Source organism: Psammomys obesus, unplaced genomic scaffold (assembly GCF_907164565.1).
Source record: "Psammomys obesus unplaced genomic scaffold, mPsaObe1.curated_primary_1811, whole genome shotgun sequence".
Classification (NCBI taxonomy): Eukaryota; Metazoa; Chordata; class Mammalia; order Rodentia; family Muridae; genus Psammomys; species Psammomys obesus.
Genome location: NW_026596125.1, coordinates 4199097 through 4224460, shown reverse-complemented (window position 1 = coordinate 4224460; position 25364 = coordinate 4199097). Strand labels below are relative to the sequence as shown.

Sequence of the window (25364 nt, the reverse complement as noted above, 5' to 3'; positions counted from 1 at the left end):
TGTGTGTGTGTGTGTGTGTGTGTGTGTGTGTGTGTGTGTGTGTGTGTCTTTCCTGGAAGGAGGGAAAATGGCTGAGGCATTTTGGAAGACAGCTTGGTAACCCCACAGAAAGTTAAATAGAATTGCATACAAGCAAATTACTCCTGGATATGTCCACAAATCGAATGAAAGCAGATATCCAAATATTTGTGGGCAAATATTTGCAGCACTTTTCACACTTGCCAAAAGGTGGAGCCAACTCAGCTGTTCACCGGTAGATGCGCTGCTGCCCTGCCTGTGCTCTACTCGTTAATGGCCGACCGGCAACCACGAGGAGTGAAGCCTCCTGAATGAAATGGGTTCGTGACCGCTCCCGGGTATGGTGTTTATTGTGGATATGAGGGATACAGCCAGAGGCATCTGGAAGAGTCCAGAGCAGGAAGAGAAAGTAGGAGACCAATCATGGCCAGCAGAGAATCGGGCCACAAAGGAGAACAAGGGGGAGAACATGAGAGAGGGACCCAAGATGACCAAGAGCCAAGAGGGCAATGAGGGTGCCTGGCCAAAATGGCAGGGCTATGGGGCGTGAGCTGGGGACGGTTAGGGTAGGAAAGAGCTGAGAGGAGGCACAGGTACTGAGTGAGCCTAGAAGCCAGCACACAGTTTGGTATGCTAATAGGCTAGAATATAACACTACTGATTTATGCTACACAGTGGACGATTGCCCAAAACATAGTGCTTGGAGTGGGCCAGCACACATGGGTCATAAATGGTCTAATTCCATATCTATGAAGTGTAAGGCAAGTACATTCTTACAGACAGCACATTGGTTGGGAACGCCGGGGAAAAGGCTGGCTTCTGGGTGAAAAGATTAGGTGTCAATTGGTGAATGAGAGGTTTGGGTGATGAAATGTTTTAGCAGGCTGTGGTGCCTCCGGCACTTGGGAGGCAGAGACAAGTGGATCTCTGTGAGTTTGAGGCCAGCCTACAGAGCAAGTTCTAGGACACCGAAGACTACGCAAAAGAAAAGAAAATGTTTTAGAGAAAATGCCAGTTACACAATATTGTGAATGTACCAAATGCATTGGATTGCACACTTTGGGCTGCTTTTACATTTGATGTTGTGAAATTCCACTTTTGCTAAGCATGGAAATATGTGGAATAAACAAAGCTACCTTTCACAGTCACTTTCCTCCTTTTTCTCATTTCTCTAGGGCCTCACAGTGTCTGTTATAGCCTGGCTTGGCCTAGGCTACTCACTGTTCCTATATGAGAAATGGTCCAGGGGAAAAGGCCTGGTTGTCCTTTCTGACCAGGCCTTTGCCTGGGCCCACAGCCAACCTGAGTCAGCACAGCACATACTGCTTCCTTAGGAGCTCCCGGTAGCTTGAAGAAGCCCAGAGTATTCCCAGTGGAAGAGGTAGGATCGACTTCCTGTAGCAATCCCAGAATAGAATCCCAAATAGATCTGGGAACCTGTGGCATTTGTCCGAAACTCGGTGTTCAAGAGCCAGCACTTTGCCAGTGCCATAGAAACTGAGTAGGACCCTGGTGTTTCCTATAGTTTGTCATGGAGACATGATGTAAAGAAGTCACGAGATCTCTGCCTCACATCACTGAGTACTGATCAGAGGCATTTCCAGTAGAGAAAGATGCATTTGAGGAGCTCAGAACTATACAGGAGGTTAAAGTATGTTAGGAAAATGAAGAGAACGAAGGGAGGATAGCTTCTGCAGCGCTTACGATCGGGTGTGGGTTGATCGTTTTGATGGGCTGTTACAGAATCTTGTGCTGAGGTAGACACAAGTTCAGCCATTGCCAGCCTGGGAGGAGAGCCATGCCACCAGGTTTTGCCTTTGGAGATAACTGGGTAGGCTGGCTAGTTTTATGTCAACACAAGCTAAAGCCAGCCGAGAGAAGAGAAGCTCAGTTGAGAAAATGTGTCCATAAGATCAGACTAGAGGCAGACCTGTAATCTCCTTAGTTAATGATTGCTGGCGAGTCAAGGTCAGGCAGTCACAGCACATGCTGCTGATCTGATCAGATGACAGTCCCTCTAGCCTGCAGCATCCCTCCCCCCACCCTCCCACCCCCGAGAAATGCCGAGGCTGTTAAGATTGTGCCTTCCATCTAGTGGACTCAGAAAGTGATTCTCAGAATGTGTGTTTGCGGTGGCCTAAGCCTTGAAGACTGATGTTGAAGGTGGAAGCTGGGTTTCTTTTTGCTTCTGTAATCAGGTGCAGCAAGACTTGACTTTCCTGTGACTTGCTGTACAGCCTGAGATTAAAGAGCTTAATCTTTGCAATGGTGAGAGTATAGTGTGATTGCTTCTCTCTCTTTTCCTATTTTTTATTTTTGTCAAGCTTTCACTAGATTGGTCATCCTCCAGGGAAATATGGGTGGCACTTGTGATTGCTTCTCTTAATAAAAAACTTGAACTTGCCAGGTGGCAGTGGCGCATGCCTTTGATCCCAGCACTTGGGAGGCAGAGACAGGTGGGTCTCTGAGTTTGAGGCCAGCCTGGTCTACAGTGAGTTTCAGGATATCCAGGGCTACAGAGAGAAACCTTGTCTTGAAAAACAAACAAACAAACTTTAACTTAACCAACACCTTATTAATTTATTTGGGTTTGAGTTTCAACTATAAACTATGGTAACAACAATAAAAATATAAGACATTATTTTCTCGTACAGGCTTTGTGATTTAAGCTGTTCAGCCAACACGGTGAGGTAACTTTTAAACAGTTGAATCAGTCCCTACAAAACGATGCCCACTAATAGTCACTACCTTTGCTGTCCTGTTGCCCGTGGCAACTCAGTCTATTACCCGACTCTAGATTTGTGTGTTCAGGACGTTTCCCATAAAAGGAATTACGCAACGTATGGACTTCTGTGTCTTACTTCGTGGCCTCACAACAGTGCTTGCTGCTCCATCTGTGTTTTGTCATGATCAGGACTTCATTTGTTTTCTTTTATGGCTGAGTAAATTTCAGCATATGTTCACTCAGTTTTGGACGGTTATTTGTATTGCTTTTGTGCTGGGCTATTCCATGGAGCAGCAGTGAACACGTATGTACAAGGGTTTTTGTGGACGTTTGTTTTCATCCTCTTGGGTAGACCAGAGAGCAGCATTACCAGGCCACATGGTACCTCACATTTTAACTTTCTGGAGAATGGCTGGTATGTTTCTCAAAGCAGCTACACCATCTTAGAATTTCCCTTATCAATTGGTTCCAATTTTTCCATATCCTCAGTAACATTTTTTTTGCTGTTTTTTAAAAATTAATTATTATAATTACAGCCATTCTAGTGGGTATGGGATGCTAACTCACTGTGTTTCTGATTTGCATTTCCTTGGTGGCTACTGATGTAGAGCTCCTTTTCATGTAATTATTGGCTACTCCTGTTTCTGCCTTGTAGAAATCTGAGGTCCAGCACTTTTGCTAGTTGAGAACTGGACTATTTGTCTTTTTATTGCTGAGGTATAAGAGTTCCTTTTAGATTCTGAGGCCTCATCCCCTAGGAGATGCATAGTTTGTGCAGGTTTTCTTTCATTCTATCTTGCCTTTCCTTCTTTTGTATTTCTGAGACAGGGTCTCACTATGTATTTGACACTGGCCTCAGCCCTGTGATTTTCCTGCAAGTCTTCCAAGGAGAAAGACCATCCAGTGTGTGCAGAGAACAGGATGCCATACCAAAACCAAGGTTGATCTTGTTACCTTTCAGGTGCCTGCTCCATGGCTGGCTCAGAGCAACGTCAGCAGCATTTGATGGTCAAGACTTAGGATAGGGGCTAGCAACAGCTCTAGAACAGTTTGGCAGACAGGAGTTTGTCTGGGGCCCTCCAGGTGTTAGAAGCCCTGGAGGTGGATGTGGAGAGGATCTGAAGGCCCAGGAAGAAGATAACCAGCTCTGTCTGCTCAAGACAAGGGACAGCTCCTAGCATTGTTTACAGAAGGGGGGGCTGCAAGGAGGCAGACCCCCACTGCCCTGAGTTCACACTGGAGACTTCCTGTCCAGGCAGAGGAGAAAAGTCCAGGAACAGAGCACATCAGCAGGAGAAGAGGAAGATGGACTGGAGCCAGGAAAGCAAGATGGAGGTGAACCAGAGGGTCCTAGCCTGCCCCCAAGACAGTCCTACAGGAAGGGCTGGTTCAGAGCAAGGGATATGGGAGACTAGGCATAACACTGTAGGCCGAAGCCTGGATTTTATCAATCCAAGAGGCAGTTTGAGGCGACCTGGCTTTGAAGTGTTTCAGCAACACACCGAGTCCTTGCTCAGGAAGTTGACAGTCCCCTGGGGTACCCTTCCAGGGAGTTACTTCTGAGAAGTGTCCTACCAGCACCGCCCCTCAGCCTCCCCATCTCTGCCTTGAGATGGGAGCCACAGGCAACCCTGGGACTCCCTTCTCTACTCTGCCTCTCCTTATGAGCCTCTTTTAAATGGTTGCTTTAGAGCCTTACCCTAAAGAACATTTAGATATCAGATTTGCTGCTGTGTTCTGACATTGTCAGGCTCTGGGGCTCACAAGAGAAAGGAAGGGTGCTGTGAGAGGGGCTCCACATCTGGGTCTGACCACTGAAAGACTTCCTTATAACTCATTTCATGTAACACCACCCCTGCTTAAGAATCATACCCGGCTTGGCAATTCTTTCCCTTCATAATTTGCCTGCTCTCTTAGCTCTATCAAAGAAAGTTATTTTCCTCTCCCACCTAGCAAACCAGAGATCACGAAGATTAAGATGCACCACCCAGGCATTGTTATGTCTCTAAAGAAAGCCACCTACCCTGAGGTAGGGTGCTTCAGTGAGTTTTCTAATGCAAAGACTTTACCACTGGACTATCCAAAGGATGCCAAGCTCTCAAAGGCTGACAATAAAGGACTTATGGATGGCACCGTTAACCCGAGGGACAGTGAGAGAAATAAAGAGAAGGAATGGGATAAAAAGATAAGTGTATCGGCTTAGCATCAGGAAGGAAAGGTGTTGCCTTTTGATACTTGAACATTTTAAAAGAGCGCTGTACACAGTGAGCTGTGGTGGCACACGCCTTTAGTCCCAGCACTCAGGAAGCAGCAGCAGGCAGATCTCTGAGTTTAAGGCCAACCTGGTCTACAGAGCAAGTTCCAGGACAGCCAGGATTACACAGAGAAACCCTGCCTTGGGGGGCGGGGGGAAGGCCGTACAGGAGTGGGTTAAGGTCATCTTTAGCATTCTGGTAGTGCTACTCTGTGGTTATCAGCAGAACATTAAACTTTGTCATAGCCGACATTTGGAACAGGAACTCAGCTACTCTTGTGGCTCCCGTCTCCAGTCCTTTTAATCCTGGCTAGGACAGCCGCCCTGGACACTCTCTTCCGGTCGTAAGCCAGGCCGAGGGCAGCCATGCAGTCGATGAAGAACGTGGTGAAGTTGACGTGCCAGCGGTACTCACTGGCAGAGTAGTCGTAGGGGAAGGCATGATGGTAGTTGTGGAAGCCCTCGCCTGGAACAGAAGCGAGGAGAGCAGTTAGGGGCTCAGTGGCTGCTGCTTCAGCTTTGCACACCTCTGCTGGGTTACACTGTGTGAAGGTGGGTGTTTGTACAGTTGGCTGTTGGCTGCTCAGTGGGTGGAGAGCTAAGTGCCAGCCTACTAACCAGATCTTGGTATTGTGATTTCTGTGGCCCAACACCAGTGTCAAAGCTTGTGAACATTCATCCTTCCTTTCTTGCCTATCAGATGTAATAAAGAGCTGAAAGCTGAAAGTGGAGGGCAGAACTTCCAGGAGAGAGAGGGTCGCCGGCTGGACACAGCAATGAACAAACAGGAGCAGAGAGGCAGGACATAATGCCAGGTTTAGTCGGGCTAAGCTAGAAAGCTGGCCGGGAATCTGCCTAGCTAAAATGCCTAAGCTTTAAAATATTAAAAAGCCTCTGTGTCATTCTTATACACCTCTTACCTAGAAGGTACCTTGAACCTCAGAGAACTGTGCTGCTGTTAACTGAATAGATAACCCCAGTGTCTCCCACCCTAAGGAAACAAGTGTCCTCAGAGCATCTTAAATGTATTGAGCAATCCCACTTATGGGAGCTTTAGGGGAGGATGTTTCTCTCGTGATAACTGAACGAGGGAAGATGATTCTCCTGGGAAAATGCTTCACCTTGGAAAAAGCCAGAGGGAACATAAATACTGAACCAAGACTCCAGAAGGTCTATGTCTATATGCATGTGTTTTGGTGGGCATGGGAGGGTTTCTATGCTTCTTATAACAGTGAACAAGCCCATCCTTTCTCAGGGTATTGGTATTCCCTGTGAATGAGGGAGAGTCCAACAGAAAGGGAAACAGCAGCCAAAAGTCAAAAGAAAAGGAAAGGAGGTCAAGGACCAGAGTTCCCTCAGCTGCTGGCAGTTCACAGGGAGCTGCTCTCAGTTCTGATCTTGAGGGAGGGAGGTACTGATAAATCAGAGCCACTCTTTTGGTTTTTTGAGACAGGGTTTCTGTGTGTAACAGAGCCCTGGCTGTCCTTGTCTCCCTTTGTAGACCAGGTTGGCCTCAAATTTGTAGAGTTTTATCTGCCTCTGGCTTTGGAGATCCTTCTAACTGCTGATATTCTGAGACTTCTTGGGATGGACATTCGCTTTGACTAAAAGGAAAATACATATATTTTAGATTCAAGATAATTACTGTGGTAGAAAAACGAAAACCCTTACTGATCATTGGCAGAACTCTTCTTTCTGACTCCCACAAAAACACCGCTGACCTGAGCAACAGTCGGCAGCAAGAACAACTAAGAGATTTGGATCTTGAGCGTCTTCAGAGAGATTAGGGGTGACATGAAAAATAAGAAAGCAAAGGGATCTTCTGACACAGACATGCTTCTAACCACGGTTCCTCGCGGGTGTGTATTCTGTCTGCACAGCAGGTTGTCCACACTGTAGACTTAGAAGTGGGTGGGTGAGCACCGGGCAAAGGCTGCTAACGAAGGATTGTAAGTTCTGCATTCAGGGCTCTGGGTATTAGATTGAAACAGAACAAAGCAGGATTGTGTATAGCTACTGGGACATCAAAAAAGAAAGCTTCAGAGATCAACTTTCTCAGATAACATGACCATCTGTCAGTGGAGGAGACAAAATTCAAGAAGCCAAAGGGGGGGGGGGACTCAAAAAAAACTAAACAAACAAAAAACAAAACAAACCTCCCTAGAATCTAGAATGACAGGAAACAGCTGGAGAAGACCCAAGATTGAGGTAAGCAGACCAGAGGACAGATAAACTCAGTGGGATCAAGCAAGAGCCGCCAGCCACTCTGGATGTGGACAAGTCTCACCTTTCCGGTTACAAAACAGAATGCATCTCAAGCCACATGAGCCTGTGAAAATTTATAATTATAGAGTGAAAGTAATTTATTTCAGGAGGATCGAAGTAAGAGCATGTTCAGAGGTAGAAGATACTTGACTTAGAAAACTAGGGCAGGAAGATGAAAAAATATTCAAAACAGTTCACTTGAAGTTGAGTGAACTAAGTCAGAACTACTCTTTCTGCATTTTACACAGCATGATTAAGTGCAAAACACTGGGCTTTCTGTCTGTCCTACTAATCCTACTGTGCTGGTCTTTCGTTTCCTAACTGAAATGAGATGCTGGTCAACTCAGAGGTGACAGGAGAATGACAAACTTAAAAGGGCTTAATATAGTCTGTGTGTAGTAGCCCCTACCTTTAATCCCAGCTCTTGGGAAGCTGGTGGTTCTCTCTGAGTTCAAGGCCGGTTTGGTGTGCACAGCATTTTCCAGGACAACATGGCTATATAGTGAGACCCTGTCTAAAAAGGGCATTAATACATGTGGCATTTGGAGACCATTTCAGAACCTGATGTTTTTCACCTTTTCTTTTTTATAGCAGGCTTTTTTTGCCTGACTTTCTTATAGGTTTTTTTTTTTTTAATACATAATTGATTTAGCTTTTTGTTGTTTTGAGACAGGGTCTCACTCTGTAGCCCAGAATGGCCTGAAACTTGCTGCATACATCAGACTGGCTTTGTACTCTGCTAATAAATAGCAGATAGAAGAACTGAGACACAAATGTTCATTGAAAACAAATTTAGGACCCTCATGTGCTGGCTCAGACCTGCAGTTCCGGTATTTTGGAGGCTGCGGCAGTATACTCTTGTAACTCTGGGGTCAGCCTGGGTTACAGAGTGAGTCCTGTCTTAAAACAGACAAACCTTATCTGGTCTCTCAGGTTTTTAGCAAAAGAATCCTAACTAGTAGGCCAACGGTTGTGGCCATGCTGCAGAGCGCTGACGTACCTATTGCTCCCATGGATGTCAGCAGATTCTCCCGGGCGCCAACCTTCTTGTCGTAGGGGCGGTAGCCGTAGAGGTGGGCGGCGCTGTTCACCAGCCAGGTGGCGTTGAGCACTAAGGCGTAGCGCAGGAACGTGGCAACGTACAAACTGTGTCGGAAAGTTTCACCCCAGCAGTACCAGGGCACCAGCGTGGGCAGGATGAAGCACATGAGCAGGAGACCAGGTATGTAGTACCTACATGGGAGAGCACGCACTGGGTAAGGAGAGGTCCCTCTGACATTTCCCCAGAGTGTCCACGCCCACAGTGCTCTCCTCCCGCCGCTGTGAGTATGGGTGAAGGGCAAGAGTGAGACCATCAGGAGAGAATGGGCAGATGCTCGTTTGACTCACGCTGTGACGTGACTTTCGCAGGATCACACCACTGGTAGCCAGTGTGTCAAGTATGCGATGGCCGCCTCCTGACAAGAAGCCCATTGTTCTTCCCCACAGAGCACAAAACTATGCTCTTTATGCAAATGACAACCTCATGGCCAGTTCGGCTGCCTGGGCCCTGCCCATCTACCTTTGAGTTCCTTTTTTTTTTTTTTTTTTTTTTCCTGACAAGGTCACTGGCACAGATGGTGGCATGTCCTGGCTCCATTTCTTCCCACCACTTCCTAGTCTTTTCTCTGCTTTCCATTCAGGAGGCCCACTGAATGTCCTTCATCATCCGAAGGTCCCTTTGGAGGCCTTGCTCTACTCTCCATCTTCATACGGAGCATGACACCCTCATTTCAAGGGACTTGATTGCGTCTGATGATTGTGTGTGTGTGTGTGTGTGTGTGTGTGTGTGTGTGTGTGTGTGTTTAATACCCTCCCTTTGTGTTTCCTCTGAGCCAACTTCCCTCTCTCTGTACCTCTGAGGGACAGACAATATTCTGCGTATTCTGCCTTGTAACATGACTATTTCACATGTTCCTTGACTCTCGGGCTAGAAATTCCTTGAGGGAAAGACTTGGCTATATTTTGTGTCTATCCTAGTTAGACCAGTGATCATTAGATCAAATTGCACTTAATTTTATTCATGAAAATTGCTCAAAGGACATGAAACTAAACAAAACAGTAAAGTATCAAAAAAAAAAAAAAAAAAAAAACAAAAACCAACCAGTAAAGTATCTTTATGGCCTCTGAGCCATTGAAATGAGTTTGAAATGATGGCCTTAAATACACAAACCCAGAAATCTCTCAGCTTTTATTTACAAGTTATAAGCGAAAAGGTGGAGTTTCTAAACCCCAGGTGCCTTGGGCTACATTTCTGGTTTCAACCTCCACCTCCATCCCCACCCACCCACTCACCTCCTCTGGAACATCACCAGCTTCTCGGCTTTTAGGTCAGACATGTCCAGCTTCCCGCCCTTCTCTTTGACAGCCGGGTGTTTGCGCACCAGCAGCCAACCCACGTGAGAGAAGAAAAAGCCCCGCCGGGAATCATGTGGGTCGGCGTGCGTCTCTGTGAACTTGTGGTGGGCGCGGTGGTCTCGGGCCCATTCATACACATCATTCTGGAAGGACAGGAAAGAGGAACCCAGCGGTGAGAAGAGATGGCCTCCTGCGGGATGGCAAGGACCTAGATGTCTGTGAGGGCCTGGGGCTCACAGTTCGACTCACAGAGTCCTGGGGATGCTGTCTACAAAAAAGCACCCTCTCCTCCACACTTGAGCCCAAACTTATGTGGAAAAGGAACTCACAGTCCAGACTCAGGAATAGCACTGTTGCTTCCTGACATTGTGTGGTACAAAGGAGGGAGGTGGGTAACAGCCCTCACTTACATTAGCAAATAAGAGTAGTTTTTCAAACAAGGAATTAGGGCAAGGTCCTAATGGAGGGCCTAATCCTTGAACGTGGGGTATGAAGCAGGTGGGCTTGGGGCCTGGAGTGCTGGTCTGTGAATACAGATGTGGGGAGCTCTGTCTCAATGCCTTCACAATGACAGGTTGCTCAGCCAGTAACAAGACCAGGATGTAACTTATGAGCTTGGGCACATTTCCTAAGGACCTCTTATTTGGGACTCTTCCTAACCCTTTAATTATACACCAATAACAGTAGCCTCTTCCCTACAAAGAGATCAGGAGTGTTCAGGGTGTAAACTGCTAGGGCAGGGATGATTATAGATGTAAGTTGAGAACCTCTTACATGCAAGAAAATGAACTTTGTTTTCCGTTTTCCTCTTTTCCCACAATGGTGCCTGCAACCTGATACCCCCGGAAGCTCCCTTCTCTAACTCCCTTTCTTCTATGTTATAAACTTATGCCTCAAACAGCCTCAAGAGCTGATTTAGCCAGCATGACAGCCACAGGTAATACTCCGGCACTGGTCTATGAAACCAATTATTAACACACTTTCATCATCTGAAATGAGGGATAATAACAGTACTCATCTCTTAAGACATCTCGGAGACGTAGTTCATCTATGCCAAATGCTAGCCCAGCGCCTCACAGAGCCACTGCCATTAGAAATGTCTGCACTTGCTATCTGACACAAGAGCCCTTGTATCTGCAACACTTCGTTTGCAGTCCTTTGCAGTGGGACCCTGGGACAAGCATCACCAAGTGTAAGTTAAATGTTTGTGGATGGTGGTGGAAACCAGGGTCGGTGCCTGTCTAATGCACGATGGCTTTTTATGCTGAGAGACCAGTCACACTGTATGAAAGCATAGGACCCACTAGTCTTGGCTGGAGTCTCCTTGGGTTGGAGGGATGGCTCAGCAGTTAAGAGCACTGACTGCTCTTCCAGGGGACCAGAGTTCCATTCTCAGCCACCCACAGGGCATCTCACAACTGTCTGTAACTCATGTCCCAGGGGATCCGTAACCCTCACATAGACATACATGACGTGAAAAATCAAGGTACATAAAAGTAAATAAAAAATAAACAAATTGATTTAAAAAAAAGAAAGAAATAAAGAAAGCCTATCCTCAAGTTTCCTTACCCAGGGACTCTGATTATCTCATGTTCTGTGAACCTCAGAACTAAGCATGTTCTTTTAAATGGCCACAGAAGACTGGGAGAGGCAATGGCTGCCTGGTCCTCTCAGGCCTTTGAGTCCTTCTGCTCTGCCCTGGATCATCGGTAAAAGTAGCACGATAGCTGGGCAGAGCCAGACTCTTACCTGGAAAGCCATGGTGTTGGCGATGATGAGGAAGAGACGCAACGGCAGCCGAGCTTTATAGGTTCGGTGGCTCCACAGGCGATGAGCCCCGGCTGTGATGCCCAGGCCAGAAAATAAATAGGACACACAGACTGCAGGAAAAAATAGTGGGGGTCTTCAACAGCAAAGTTCATCTGGGAAGAACGTTAGGACACCCTATCTGATGCTCCGTTGTGTCCCTGTAAGGCTTGGAGTGGGGACCTCTTTTCTCATGAATCCTAGGGTTACAGATAGAAGCAGGATCTTTTGACACTAAAGCAATAGAAACTGGACATATCCAAATGTGTGGACATGCAGGCAGGATGTTCATGTGTCACTTGACTTGTGGGTGAGAAAACTGACCAGGAGACCAGGCTGCTCTCTGAAGAGAGGAAGAGTCAAGCCTTAGCTGATTGGCTGAGGTGGTAATGTGCGCAGAGAGGCCCTGTGGTCATTCTGAAGAACTGTAAGTGCAAGCAGATACAGCTGCCTACATCACACACAGGCGCGATCTAAGCAAGCTCATGCCCTGCTCTCCCCGGGAACCAGCTGAAGGTTATTTTATGAGTTTATTTGCTTCTGTCCTATTGGCGTGTTTCTAATGGTCTCAGGAACACCTTGTTCTCTATGGCCGAAAAATTTCATCACTTGTACAGAATACCATCACCTCACAGACTCTTCACCTAGAAATGGAGATGGGCAAAGGAGGAGGCAGGTCGAGGGAATAGGACAAGCCAGGTTTAGGGAGCATTGTGACAGATACTGTGTCCTTTGAGCTAAGCTAACTTTCTCTAAAGTTTTCAAAGGCTGTCAACAATTCCCCCAGTGCTAAGGACCCGTACACAGGGGTGTTTTCAGAACAGTATCCAGATCAGTCCAGGCACTGCCAAATTAGAAGAGACACATGCAGTGCAGGGCTGTGACTATTTAGCAGCTACACAAAAGCATGTCATCACTGTAGCTATAGAAGGAGGCCATGCCAGGGACAGCCCTGAATAACGTTCTATTTGCACAGATGCTCAAGCCTCGCCAAGTATATTAATATTCTATAGTCACTGTATACCTTAAATGGGTTAGACTCTACTACCATGACATCACAGTTGAGGAGATACATGATGTAAGTGGTATGATTTTCCAGGAGCATGGGACTGATAAAAGTGGAACCGTGGTTTGCAGCGAGAGTTTCCGGCAGCATTCAATCTCTTCTGGCTCCAACTCCAGCAACTACATCCTGACAATAGAGCATTCCAGCATTGTCCCACCTCACTGACTTCAAAGAGGTCAAGAGTTGTCTAATCCATGATGGGAAACGGGGCACTGAGTGTAGCCATCTGTTCCTCTGATTGGTAGCACTGACATAAAAGCTGGGACCTTGGTTGAACAAACAAACTCTATACAGTACTCCAAGGGACTCCTGGAAACAATGGATACTCAAAGGCGACAGAACTTTAAGGTTGGAGATTTCCCACATTGTAAAAATGGTCCCATGTCCTTCTGAAGCCAAAAATAATGGATTATTAATGGAAAGATAGGAAAAAGAGAGCAAAACAACCTTGGCTTCAGGATGCCATTCCACTTCCTGTGCTAACAGCTGAGGCCTGCCAAACACAGACAGTTTCATCAAGCTCAGAACCGAACCGAATGAGGCCTATAAGGAGGCCCAAGCTGGACAGGAACTAGCAGGGGCAGAAACTATATGAAGACTTCCCTTCTAGGGAGGCGGAAGACAGAGGGGAGTCCATAATCCGCAGGAGAATGCCACCCATGCTCTGGGCCCATTACGCTGCGGCTCAGGTTTGGGGTTCACTTAGGAAGAAGACAGCCACCATAGCTGCCTCAACAGGCCCATGGTGCCTGACCTACAGATAAACCACCCTCCTGCATGTGGGAGTGTGACACCATGGAATGACAGGAACACGATATCCCTGACCTGAAAGTGTGCTTTAGGCCACCCTGATGCAGGATCTGGAGGCTGGACACGTTCCTAGTTGCATTCCTGAGGCACTTCCAGGATGAAGCTCCAGAGTCGAGATCTCAAGACCCAAAAGGACTGGGGCAGATGGAGCTAACATTTGGCCAACTAGCCTTTTTTTCTACCACAACCCTCCAAGAGAGAGAGCCCAGAAAGAACTCACAGCCGACACAACTCTAGACAACCTCCCAGCGTCTTCCTGAGGAGAACTGGCCAGAGCAGCCCCTGAATCTACACAGGTCCTGCTCACTCTCCCTGGTTCAGGCTTGGGGGAGGGGAGGTCACAAGCGAACTACCTGCAAAGCACATCTGTTGTTGATGCCGGGGGCAGCAATGCCATCAGCCCAGGCTTGTGAATCCCTGAGGGCCTGCGCTAAGGAAGGCCAGGAACACACTGTCTCCCTCAGTATAATAGCCCCAAGGTTGGGCTGCTCGAGTTTCTAATGTCTGCCAAACAACTGTGTGTTGGGGACAGGGAAGACCAGTGCCGCCTCCACAGCGCCGGAAGGGATGAGATGGGCAATAGCAAGCCAGATGGGGAGTGGAACATGAAACCCTTCTGCACTCTTGTTCATTTTAAGAACATCTTGACCAGCATATGCTGCATCCTGGAGATGTGCATGGCACAGAGGAGCCATACACCTGTGCCCTTGAGTTGTATAGAGCCCATGCCGCCTTTATCCAGGGCAAACCAGCCTCATCTAGACAGGGGATGAGGTTCAAACAGTTGTACGGACAACCCTCTTCTGTTTTCTCCTGTACAATCTTCCTTTGTTTTGTTCCCTGACTGGGCTTCATGTGTAGTCTGGTCCAGTACCTGGGGAGGGCCTACTTCTCTTGTGGCAGGCAGGGACAGAGCAGGCAGACGAACAATGAACTCACACAGAAAAGCCTGTTCCTCCAAGCCACCATGCCCACAGGCTCGGCATCCACGCTAAGGGGTTCCCGGAACTGACACTTCTCCATCCAGCTAAGCTCTTGTCCCAAGCCCAGCCAATCCCTCTGGAGCCAAATGGAAAAGGATGGAAAATCCTACACAACACATGGCCACTGACCTGGGTTAGACCTCACTAAGGAAAAGGGAGAGACCAAGAACACTGGCTCAAGACGAGGGGAGCTGCTCACCGAAGAGCCAGGTGTAGACCTTGCAGGAGGGAAGCAGGGTGATCCCGTACAGGGCTCCCACGTGCAGCAGCACCATGAGGATGATGTTTCTCCAGACGTACTCCAGCTTGGGTGGGGGCCCCTCCTCATCCTGGTAGGTGGGGTCGTGGATATCTTCCTTCATTTCAGGGCGGATGTTTTCTCCCCATTGTTGGAGAATCTTTTCTAATTTCTCTCCTTCATTCTTAAGCCCCCCAGAGAGAGGCTTTGTGATGGTGGTGGTCGAGGTGGTCATCTAGGAGCTGGAAATCTGTCAGAAGTGGAATGTCAACAGAGTAGCTGCCTGTTGGGCAGCAAGGGAGCTGATGTTCTCCTGGTAGGTGAGGGAAGAATGGAGTACAAGCATGGGCCCTGTCTCAGTGCCCAGATTAAGTAGGCTTAGCTGGAAGGGAAAGTTCCCTTCAACTATGAGTCCAACTAAGAAGAGATTGCACAGTGACAATAATTTGCTTGCTATGTCTTAGTCACGGGAATAGAAAGCAGAGGAAGTGGCTGTCTATGCCTTATGCTTTATATGGTTCAAGAAATTATCATTGCTTTTGTGTTTTAGCTCAGGCCTTGTGTTATCTGACCTGCATCTTAGAATCTCACCATCCCAGCTTCCTGAGTATTGGGATTTGAGGTAAGAGCTACTGGGGTCCTGCACCAAAATTTTTTATAATATCCAGACCTGTCATAAAATTACTTAAACCTGGAGTTGTTGGGTATACTTGTATTTTCTGCACTACGGAGCCAGAGGCCAGATGATGTCGAGCTCACAGCCAGGATGGCCTATACAGTGAGTTCCTGACCAGCCTGGACTACAGAGTCAGACATTGTGGCAACATCTCAAAACAACCATAACAAAACCCAACTTGGAAGATGGGTAGCCTTCCTTTCCAGGAACAATTTTTATTTTTAAATTGTCAACAATGAGGTAATCAGGTAAATGCAAGTAAGATTTTTTTTTTTCGTGGCTGGAGAGATAGCCCAGATGGCTCTCAGATGCCCAGAACTTACCAGAGCTGGGACCACAGAGTAGAATTCAGGACCGCTGGGACTGAAGCTGGATTTCTGCTTCAGAGTGTAGAAACAAGCTAGGCGCTGAGGCGCTGAACGGAAAACCTGTCCTGTGCGTTCTATATAGCGGCTGTCCAGGATCAGCCTCACTGTGTAGGCTGTCGCCCAGAGCTGTGGATTTAAGGGCATCGGATGGCCGAGTCCTGCATTTCCTCATACGCCTTGATCCCCTGCCAAAAGAGGCAAAGTGTGCGGAGGCTGCTGGCCCAGGTAGCCCCAGGCACAGAAGAAGGTGGAAGGGACAGGGACAAAGGAGCAGGCACTGGCCAAAGCAGACCAATACGATGTTGCGCACATCACACGTGATCCTAACGTAACACGCCCGAATCCTGTCCCTGCCTTTCCCCAAGAGAAAATATTACGTGGGGCTGAGGAGTTGGGGTAATGATTCAGAGTATCGCCTGCTCTTCCTGATTCCCAGCACCAGCACGGTGGCTCACGATTGTTTGTAACTGCAGTTCAGGGGACTCTACACCTTCATCTGGCCTCCGAGGGCACCGGGCACTCGTGCATATATAATATGTGAGACATATATTCACTCTGAAAAATACTATCTAGTTCAACAGTAAGGGTGAATTCACGCCCGGGGAGACCCTGGCACACGGTGGGTGGCTGGACAACACTCACGGGAGAGAATGGGAGAGCCATGGTGGCAATGACCACTCACGATGCCATCCTGCTTACCTATTCTCCCAGGATCAGGAAACGGGAAAACGGCACTGAGTTCTGAACCAAGGGCTTAGTTGTAGCCCTCGCCCGTACAGGGAAGTTCCGAGCTCAGGGAAAAATTATGGCACTGGCCTTCCCACCAACTCTGCGGGCTACCCTAACCCTGCAGCACACATCCGCACACACTCTGACCTGAGCGTGCACACCTCCTGGGTCCACGGGTAGGCTCTGCAGGGTAAGGACGCTGCCAGGAATCAGTAGGCATTGATCCCCCCCCCCCCCCCGGGGGCCACTACCTGTGCCTAAGCCTTCAGAACATTTTGGGACTTTTGAGAGATTCTTGATGTCCTGGGTAGAATTTTGAAGAGTTTTGTTTGTTTGTTTGTTTGTTTGTTTGTTTGTTTGTTTCGTTTTGTTTGAGTCCAGTGGCGTTATCAAACAGCTTGGTCACATCAGCCAGTTTGTGGTAGGAGTTCCGCGCAGAAATGTGCGGCTGATGCCCAAGCTCTTAAGACCCAACCCTATTGCCCGATGCCTCACGACAGAGCCGGCCTTACGGAGCCCGCTGCTCCGCGTTTCTGTCCCCCAGACAGGGAGAAACAGCCTCGGCGGGAAGCTCTCCGGCCTCCATGTAGGATGCACCTTCAAGGTGCAGGCTGCAGGGGCGGCGCCTCCTGATTGGACCGGGCTCCGGCCGTGTCGCAGCGCCGCTGCTGATTGGCTACGCGGGGTCAGGCGCTGTGGGCCGAGAGGACACGAGTGACCCCGGGGGCGGGTGCCAACCGGCAGTAACCCCGAGGAGGGGCCGCGCGCCTTTGCCTTTGTCTGCTCGGCGATGGGCTCCGGCCCGCCGGGCGCGCCCGGGCAGAGCCTGGGCAGAGCCTGGGCAGAGCCTGGGCAAAGTCTGGGCAGAGCCTGGGCGTGGGAGCGGAGGCGGGGCTGTGCGCGGCTGAGCAAGCCTGGGGACAAGGTTCGGCGGGGCGTCGGAGCGCCGCCGCTTCCTTCTGCCTCACGCCCCAGCTCTGCCGGAGTTAGGTGGGTCTCTAGGAAAGGTGTTTATGGAGATCCGCGAGCGGACGTGGCGAAGGTGCCTTGGTGGCCCTGGAGTGACCTCCTGTGAACAGCCTTAAACGGGAAAAGGCTGGGCAGCTTCTCCCAGCCTGGACGTCCCGGTGGGGAGTCCGCAGACCCGTCCTGGGACAGTTCTGATGATGCAAAGACGCGGCGTCAGGGGCGCGCTTAAACATTGGTGACAGGGCCGGAAAGTGGCTCAGCCACCGTGGGAGGAGGGTTGGTGACCCCGTGGAAGGTTGAAGAGTTACTGCACGATCACACAGCTCCTCTCCAGTTACACACCCAAGTCAGTTGGAAGCAAGTCCTCCAGTCATGGTGCGCAGCGCTCATAGCGGCGTCGCCAGGCCCACAGGACCGTAAAACAGTTCTCTCGTTGTGATCGATTTTAATTGTCAGCTTGACTGGATTGAGACTCACCAGAGAGATCTATTTCTTGAGTGTGTCAGAATGGGCTGAGAAGGGGGAGAGCCAGCTTGAATGTGGGTGACATCTTGACACACACTGGGGTCTGGACTGAATTTTAAAAAGGTGAGAGGAGGTCATAGGCACCTGACAGGAGTGCCCTGATTTCAGACAGTGTCACCTCATGCTCCCCCTGGCAGAGCTGGCGCTCCTCCCTGCCATGCCTTCCTGTGTGAGCCAAAAGGAAAGCTTCCTTCCCTGTGTTGCATTAGTCTGGTGTTTAATTAACAGTAGGGAGAGGAAAAACAGAACGGAACGGGTACAGCTGTATTTCCAAGGAATTAGGAAGTAGAAACCGGGAAAGGACCTTTTTACAGGGTAACCCAAAGTGTGGGGACCTACATTCATTCCCACCAAGACTGAGGAAAACGAAGAGAAAAAAAGGTGAGAACATAGGCAAAGCTGTGAAACAGGTTAGCTGGAGAAAGGGGGCTGCTCCCCAGGCTCAAACAACAGATTGGATGGGGGGGGGGGGGGGGCTCAGGAAAAAGTTCTCACCAGTTGACAGCTCGACTTCAAATCCCCAGAACCCAGGTAGACCCAGATGTGCCAGCACACATCAGTCCCGGGACTCTTCCCGGGAGATGGGAGGGAAACACAGATGAAAGCCCAGACGCTGCCAGCCCATCTGGTCTGGCAACACTGAGGACATGGATAAAGAGATTTTTCTGTTCACATATGGTGGGCTGTTACTATGAAAAAAGGAAAGAAATCGTGTATGAATTGGTGCTACACTGTTGACAGAGGTACAAAGCACGCTGAAAGAAGAAAGCCAGGTGGACTTGGAAAGGGGCAGGGAGGAGATAAGGGAGGAAGGTAGGGATTAGGAGGGAACGAGGGAGGGGCAACGGCTGGGATACAAAGTAAACAACCTGTGATTAATATAAAAAAATAAAAATAAAAAAAAAGATAAAAGAAGAAGGCCAGGTGTCCGGCTCACATACTGTGTGATCCCGTGAAATACACAGTTAAGTCCAGAGAAAAAGAGAAATTGGCTGTTGCCAGGGGCAGGGAATGGGCTTGGAAGGCAAGTGAGGACAGGGCTCAAGGTTTAGAGTGCAGTGTCTCTTTGGAGGGTGGAGAATGTTCTGAAACTAGGTGTGTTAGCTCCACACACTAATGTGCTAAGTACCATAGAACTGTTCGCAGTTTACTTTAGAGGAAAATTAGGTGATTTACAGTTACTATCACTTGTACCGATGTCTTAGTGAGGATGGAGGGCGAAACCTGACAAGATAAAATTCCTAGGCTCCCAGTAGGGCACATTTATGACCTGGGTATCGGCAGGGCATGCACTGGACCCACCGGGGAATCCGGGCCAGCAGATTGTTTGAAAGCTCAAGCACGCCAGGACTAGTGTGGTGTGGGAATGTGATGCTTGTCTGTATAATTGTCCACAAAATGGCTGGCTTTGTGTTGTGAAAAGCCACATAATTTTAAGTGGGTATACCAAGGGAGTCCTCTAGATCATCTAGAATTCTCCGAGAAATAGCCGTTAAGAGCCTATGAGCATTCTTGCACCCTCTGCTGGCAATTTTAAAGAAAACACTTTCCTTTTCCTGACCCTATTGCTGCTTCCTATGAGCAATGGCCCAGAATGAGAACCTCTGGGTTTTTTGAGCAGGTCCTCACCTGAGCCCACCTGCTCCTTTGTAGCCGGAATAGAGGAGCCTGGGGAGGGAGGTGGGGTGGGACAGAGCTGAGTGCGCCAAGGAGGAAGTTCTTTTGGTCTCCAAGGCACATTTTCCATTTCTTGAACCTTAGGACTATTATCTGAGTCCCTCGCTCCAAGTTCACTGACCGCAATAAGTCATTGTTTGCATCATAGAAAGTTAATAGGGGTCACAAAATTGGACTCTTACTGTGACATTTACTGTGTTTTGTAGCAAAGACAGAACTAAAACCCACTTGAGATCTGTTTCATCGTGGGCTGTTTAGCCACAACTTTCCAGCAGGGAACAATGCCCATGAGGAGCTGAGAACAGAATAGAGTGGACAGAGGCCTGTTAAAATTCAGCTGTGGTTTAATGTTAACATATTCTAATAAGGGGCTGGAGAGACAGCTCGGTTAAGAGCACTGTGTGCTCCTCCAGAGGTCCCGAGTTCAATTCCCAGTATCCACATGGTAGCTCACAGCCCTCTACACTGGAATATAACGCTCTGTCTTCTGGCATTCAGGTACACTTGCAGACAGAACATTCACACAAAATAAAATCTTTAAAAGAAAAAAAAAAGATATTCTAAGAAATCCAGACACTGGAGAGGCAGAAACAGTGGATCTCGGTGAGTCCAAGAGCTCCTTGGATACACAGTGAGACCCTGTCTCAAATAATCAGTCAAACCGAAGTGTTAGAGTACAGGCAATTCTGCTGGCAATCAGGGACCTGGCAGTTGCTTAGGTCATGACCTGACGGCAGGTGCAGCAGGTGTGTTCCACCTGGGCCATCCCTCTCTCTCTCTGTCCTTGGAGTTCTTTCTCTCTGTGCACTTACTGACCCTCACCTCCCACCCAGCTTTCTGTCTCCCTCTGCTTGGCAGCTTCACTGACCCCCTCCTGAGAGCTGCTCCCAATAAACCTGCTTTCATACTTTTAATTTGGCTTGAATCGGCTCATTCCATCAGTGAGATAAGCTATTATTTGGTGAGGAGCCTTGGAGAAGCTGAAGCCCACCCAAAGCCCGGCAGGCCTGGCTAAGGCCTGGCCTACTTCCCCCTAGCTTTCTCTCTGCCTGATGCGATCAGTTTTGAACTCTGTAACAAGGACAATTTTTGTTTTGGGGAGCCTCTGATACGAAGATGTCTGGCCCAAAGCTACCCCCAAAACTGTTCTACCGTAGGCTGTTGGCTGAGATGCCACCCCATGGTTTCAGGTCTGGGTGCTGCCAGGTCTAAGATCAGTTCCCACAAACCCCTGGTGTCTGCTAGGAAATTTATCCAAACTGGGCTTGCCTCAGATCTTTTGTGGACAACTGTAGTCTGAGACCAGGTTTTGGGAAACTGAGCTTTCGCCCTCCTTCTCATCAACCCAGCTGTTCTCACGGCAACAGCTGCTTGAATCAAATTGCTGAGCTGATGTGCCTGTGGATCATTTGTCTGTGCATTTAATTATGAATCCTAGAGTCCATTTCCTTAGCCGGTCTGTCTTGAACATGGCTCTAGCTCTGAGCCTGCCCGTGTGGACCACAGGCCCTTCCTGCCTACCTGCAGCTGGCCTGCAATAAGCCAGACACCCTCTCTGTTCCTTCATGGCTCAGATTTCATTACAAGTCGGCACACCTGATTTCCAGGATCTCACCACTAACAGACAAATTATCCCAAACTATCTTATCTAAGCCTGCTCTGCTCTACGCTCCCAAAGCCTCTATCTTCCCACTCTTAAAAAAATCTTTTATCTCTGATTTCTTTGCACTCTGCTCTCACAAGAAAAAAAAATCTTAAGATTATGCTGCAAACTCTTATCTAAGGATTTATAAGTTGCTCATTGGCTATGGTTTAAAATCTATATAATCTACAGCAATATTTGACTTTAAACTTATAATAAAAGGCTTATAATTAAAAATCTATACATATATATGATTCAGTTTGTATTTAGGGCATGTATATGTGTGTATATGTGTATGCAACTCAAATTCTACTCCCTGTGTGTATGTAACTCTGTGTATATGTGCATGTAACTTGAATGCAACTCTCATTTTAAAAATATATATCTAGCAGCTCGGTATGGTGACACACACCTTAAATCCCAGCACTCAGGGAGGCAGAATCAAGAAAACTGATGTGAGTTCAAGCCAGCCTGGTCTGCAAAGTGAGTCCAGGACAGCCACAGGTACACAGAGAAACCCTCTCTCGAAAAACCAAAAACCAAAACCAACCAACAAATATATATATTAGTTATATATATTAACATAATTATACAACATATATATTGTTACAATATAACATAATATTATATAACATATACCTACTATTATGTAATATATATATTAACACAAATGTTTTTAGATAGTAACCATGTCAATCCTATGACTTACAACCTGTCATTTGGCTTCACTGTCTTAAGATGACCACATGGTATAAAGCAAACTGTGGACAGGCAGCCTAGCCAAAGATAGGAGAGCCTTCCCAAGTTCCTGCTTCACAGAAAAGTTTACTGGTCCTGGCAGCCGAAGACTGATGTCCCCTGGGACCTGTGCCCTTGGTGAAGCCATTGACACCACAGGTGCCCAGTGGGGTGGTTGTCTAGGTAATGGATAAGTCTCTGTCACTTTAATCAACTCATAGGCTGTTTGGATTATACTCCCTGCTCTAATTTATTCTTCACAGGTCTCTGATGGGAGTCAGTTCTTTTACCTTGTTTCTGAGGCAGGGTCTCTTTTGCCAAGCTACTCCTGTCTAGCTGGCCAGCAAGCTTCTAGGCGGTCTTCCTTTCTGTGCCTCCCATCTCTCCATAGGTGGACTGGAATTACAGAAACGCGCCACTGCATTCAGCTTTGTGCAGGGCCTCTGGGATCGGCTTTAGGTCATCAGGCTTTTGCAGCAAGTGCTTTTGCCTGCTGAACCATCTCACTGTCCCCCAGCCACAGGCTGTCTGAATTGCCTTCTAGGGAGTGGGTCTCAAATCTACCCACGGATCAGTTGGTTACCCCTCCTACCGGACTTGCTGCTATCGTACTGGTGGGCATGTTGCTTGACCAGTCCATTCACTGACTACAGCGTCCACAGCCAAGGAAGGTTGTTAGGGAAAATTCTCCCCTAGCAGCCTGCACAGCATCTCCCAGCTGCTTCATTAAGCCAGTTATATGCAACAAATAATCACTGGCCTAGGATAATCATGAACATAAAACATAACAGGAAGGAATGAGGCAAGGAGCAAGACACTGTGCAGGGATGCCTGGATTTTAATCCATCCAAGGAGCAAATTGGACTAATAAAGGTACACAGCTTTGAAGCTGTTTCAGAAGAGCCCCTGATCAGGAAATCTTTAATCCAAACAGCTTTTCCTTGGAAAGATGTCTCTCAGAATCTGCCTACCAACACTATCCCTCAAACTTTCCATCTTTTGTCTTTTAATGGGAGGAATTTCATTGCCAGGCTCTGGGGTCAAGACAGAAAAGAACAAAGCCGTGGGAGGGGCTGCAGGTGTGCCTGGGGAGCAGCTGGGTCTGAGCACAGGAAGACCATTTTTTATAACTATTTTGTGTAACATGATCCCAGCCTAAGGAGCATAGCTGGCATGGCAGCTCTCTCCCCTGATATTTTAATGCAATGCAAGCTCTGTGCCAGGGAAGTCAGGTGTTTTGTTGTTGTTGTTTTGTTTTGTCTTTTTGGTGGTGTGTGTATGTATTGTGTGTGTCTGTTTTCATCTTTTATGTGGCCTGAGGATAGTAAACAGGGAACATCCAGGAAGACCTGGTTGGAGTTTTAGCTTGAGACATCTTCCTTAAGGCTCAAGAGAGATCTAGGAAAGTGTGCTATAAGTGGAGTTCTTTAATTAAAAAGACAAAACAAAACAAAAACATTTGCTGAGCTTTCAAAGGTCTGTTCCAACCTTTTGCTCACCTGCAGCTTACCTGGAAGGCAATAAAGTAATAAAAGGGAAATGAGAAGGAATAAAAAGGCCCCTGGAAGAGAAGACTAAGAACAGAAAAAGTTTCTGCTCAGCATCATAAAAGAGTTTGCCTTTTAATATTTGAATATTTTACAAGAATACTGTCTTGAAATGGGACTCTGTGGAACATCATAACATTGTTAAACCTCTGTTCAGCTGGCTTTTGGATTAGAAACCCAGAAGACCCCCAAACTCAGCCACTCTTGTGGCTCCCATCTCCAGTCCTTTTAATCCTGGCTAGAACAGCAGCCTTAGATACTTTCTTCCGGTCGTAAGCCAGGCCGAGGGCAGCCATGCAGTCGATGAAGAACGTGGTGAAGTTGACGTGCCAGCGGTACTCACTGGCAGAGTAGTCGTAGGGGAAGGCGTGATGGTAGTTGTGGAAGCCCTCGCCTGGAACAGAAGCGAGGAGAGCAGTTAGGGCTCAGTGGCTGCTGCTTCCTCTGCTCCGCACACCTCTTGCCCAGTGGATAGGAGAGCACTTTGCTGTTGTTTAGTGAATAGACAGCCCACTGCTCTCTGCTCTTGAGAGGCCCTGTTGTCCTTGGTATTTGAAAACACGTTGGAAGAAAAATTGTCTCCAAGGCTAACAGGATAAGAAGCTGATTATTCTGGGAAAATATTTTACACTGGAAAATGCCAGAATGTCAGTATGCTCTGACCTATGGCAGGCTCCTTGACTGTGTACCTGTAATCCGGAGGGAAAGCCCATTCGTAGATGAGCGTTTCTGCTTCTACAAAGCTGAGCAGGTAGCACCGCTTTCCCCGTGGTACTGGTGTACCCTGTGAGTGTAGGCAGCTACAACAGAAAAGGCAACAGCGGCCAAGAGTCAGAGGAACCAGGGCCTGGCTAAGGTGGGATTTCTTCCAGCCATTGGGCTCACAGGGGCTGCTGTGAGAGCTTTGATCCTGGTGCAGGGGGATGCTGATAAAACAGAACCCCTTTAATAAAGATTTATTGTATCATCTGATATTTTTTTCTGAAATTTCTGATTTTTAATGACAATTAGTTACTCATATAGTAAACAAAACTGAATATTTAATACATATTTATATACTGTACCACGACTGTATTATTTACATATGAAATTTAAATATTTTGCCTATTACATTATTTTCATATTACAATATTTACATATATATTATTACGTATTGTATATGGAAAGATATACAAACTGTTAGAGCCACCTGGTAGCTCAGGTTTACTACAGAGAACCCATGTAAAGGTGGAAGGACAGAACTGGCCTACGAAGCTGTCCTCTGATGACCACACAGACACTGTGGCATGTACCACCCTGCCCACACAGCCACACACACCGTGATGGTTATTCTTTTGGAGTGGTGGGAGAGGGGGTTGTTGAGACAGGGTTTCTCTGTGTAGCCCTGGCTGGTCTTCAACTCAGAGATCCTCCTACCTCTGCCTCTAAGTGCTGGGGTTAAAGGTGTGCGCCACCATGCCCAGCTTGTGATGACTGTTCTTGGCTGTGAAGCTGACTATATCTGGAATTAACTGAAACTCCAAAAATGACTGGACACAGCAGTGAGGGAGTTTTTGCTTACATAAATCATTTAAAGCAGGAAGATCCACTTCTCGTCCAGATCTTTGAGGGGAAAGAGCCACACTGTGAGCTGGAAGCCTAGATAAGGACATGGAGGAAGGAAGCCTCTCGCTCTTTGCCTGCTTGCTCTCACCTAGCTAGCAAGTCTAGCTTTTCCCTGGCCCACTTCTTCAGGATGCTGGCGAGACGGAAGAGCAGCTGAGACATGCAGCCTCTGCACTGAGCAGCTACTGGGTTCTAGGCCCTTCTGGTCATAGGCAGCCATTGATGGACTAGCTGGACCACAGCCTGCAAGTTATTCTAATAGTCATTCTAATGTATGTGTATAATATAATATAATATAATATAATATAATATAATATAATATAATA

At 47.7% G+C, this 25364-nt stretch overlaps 2 protein-coding genes across 2 annotated transcripts in view; both read right to left on the bottom strand.

The window, feature by feature from the left end:
• Window positions 1-2572: 2572 nt before the first annotated feature.
• On the bottom strand, window positions 2573-15859 carry LOC129665083 (acyl-CoA desaturase 1-like). The gene is made up of 6 exons (XM_055591600.1): window positions 15562-15859; window positions 14524-14812; window positions 11409-11539; window positions 9597-9802; window positions 8263-8495; window positions 2573-5463 (listed from the first exon to the last, which is right to left on the bottom strand). Exons 2-6 carry the CDS (start codon window positions 14795-14797, stop codon window positions 5264-5266), a joined length of 1044 nt encoding a protein of 347 aa, XP_055447575.1. The 5' UTR covers window positions 14798-14812; window positions 15562-15859; the 3' UTR covers window positions 2573-5263.
• Window positions 15860-21841: 5982 nt separating this feature from the next.
• LOC129665084 (acyl-CoA desaturase 3) overlaps window positions 21842-25364 on the bottom strand; it is a 20401-nt gene continuing 16878 nt past the window's right edge. The window contains exon 6 of the mRNA XM_055591601.1: window positions 21842-23827. Within this exon, the coding sequence (XP_055447576.1) occupies window positions 23628-23827 (200 nt within the window). The 3' untranslated portion in view covers window positions 21842-23627. The remainder of the gene's footprint in view (window positions 23828-25364) is intronic.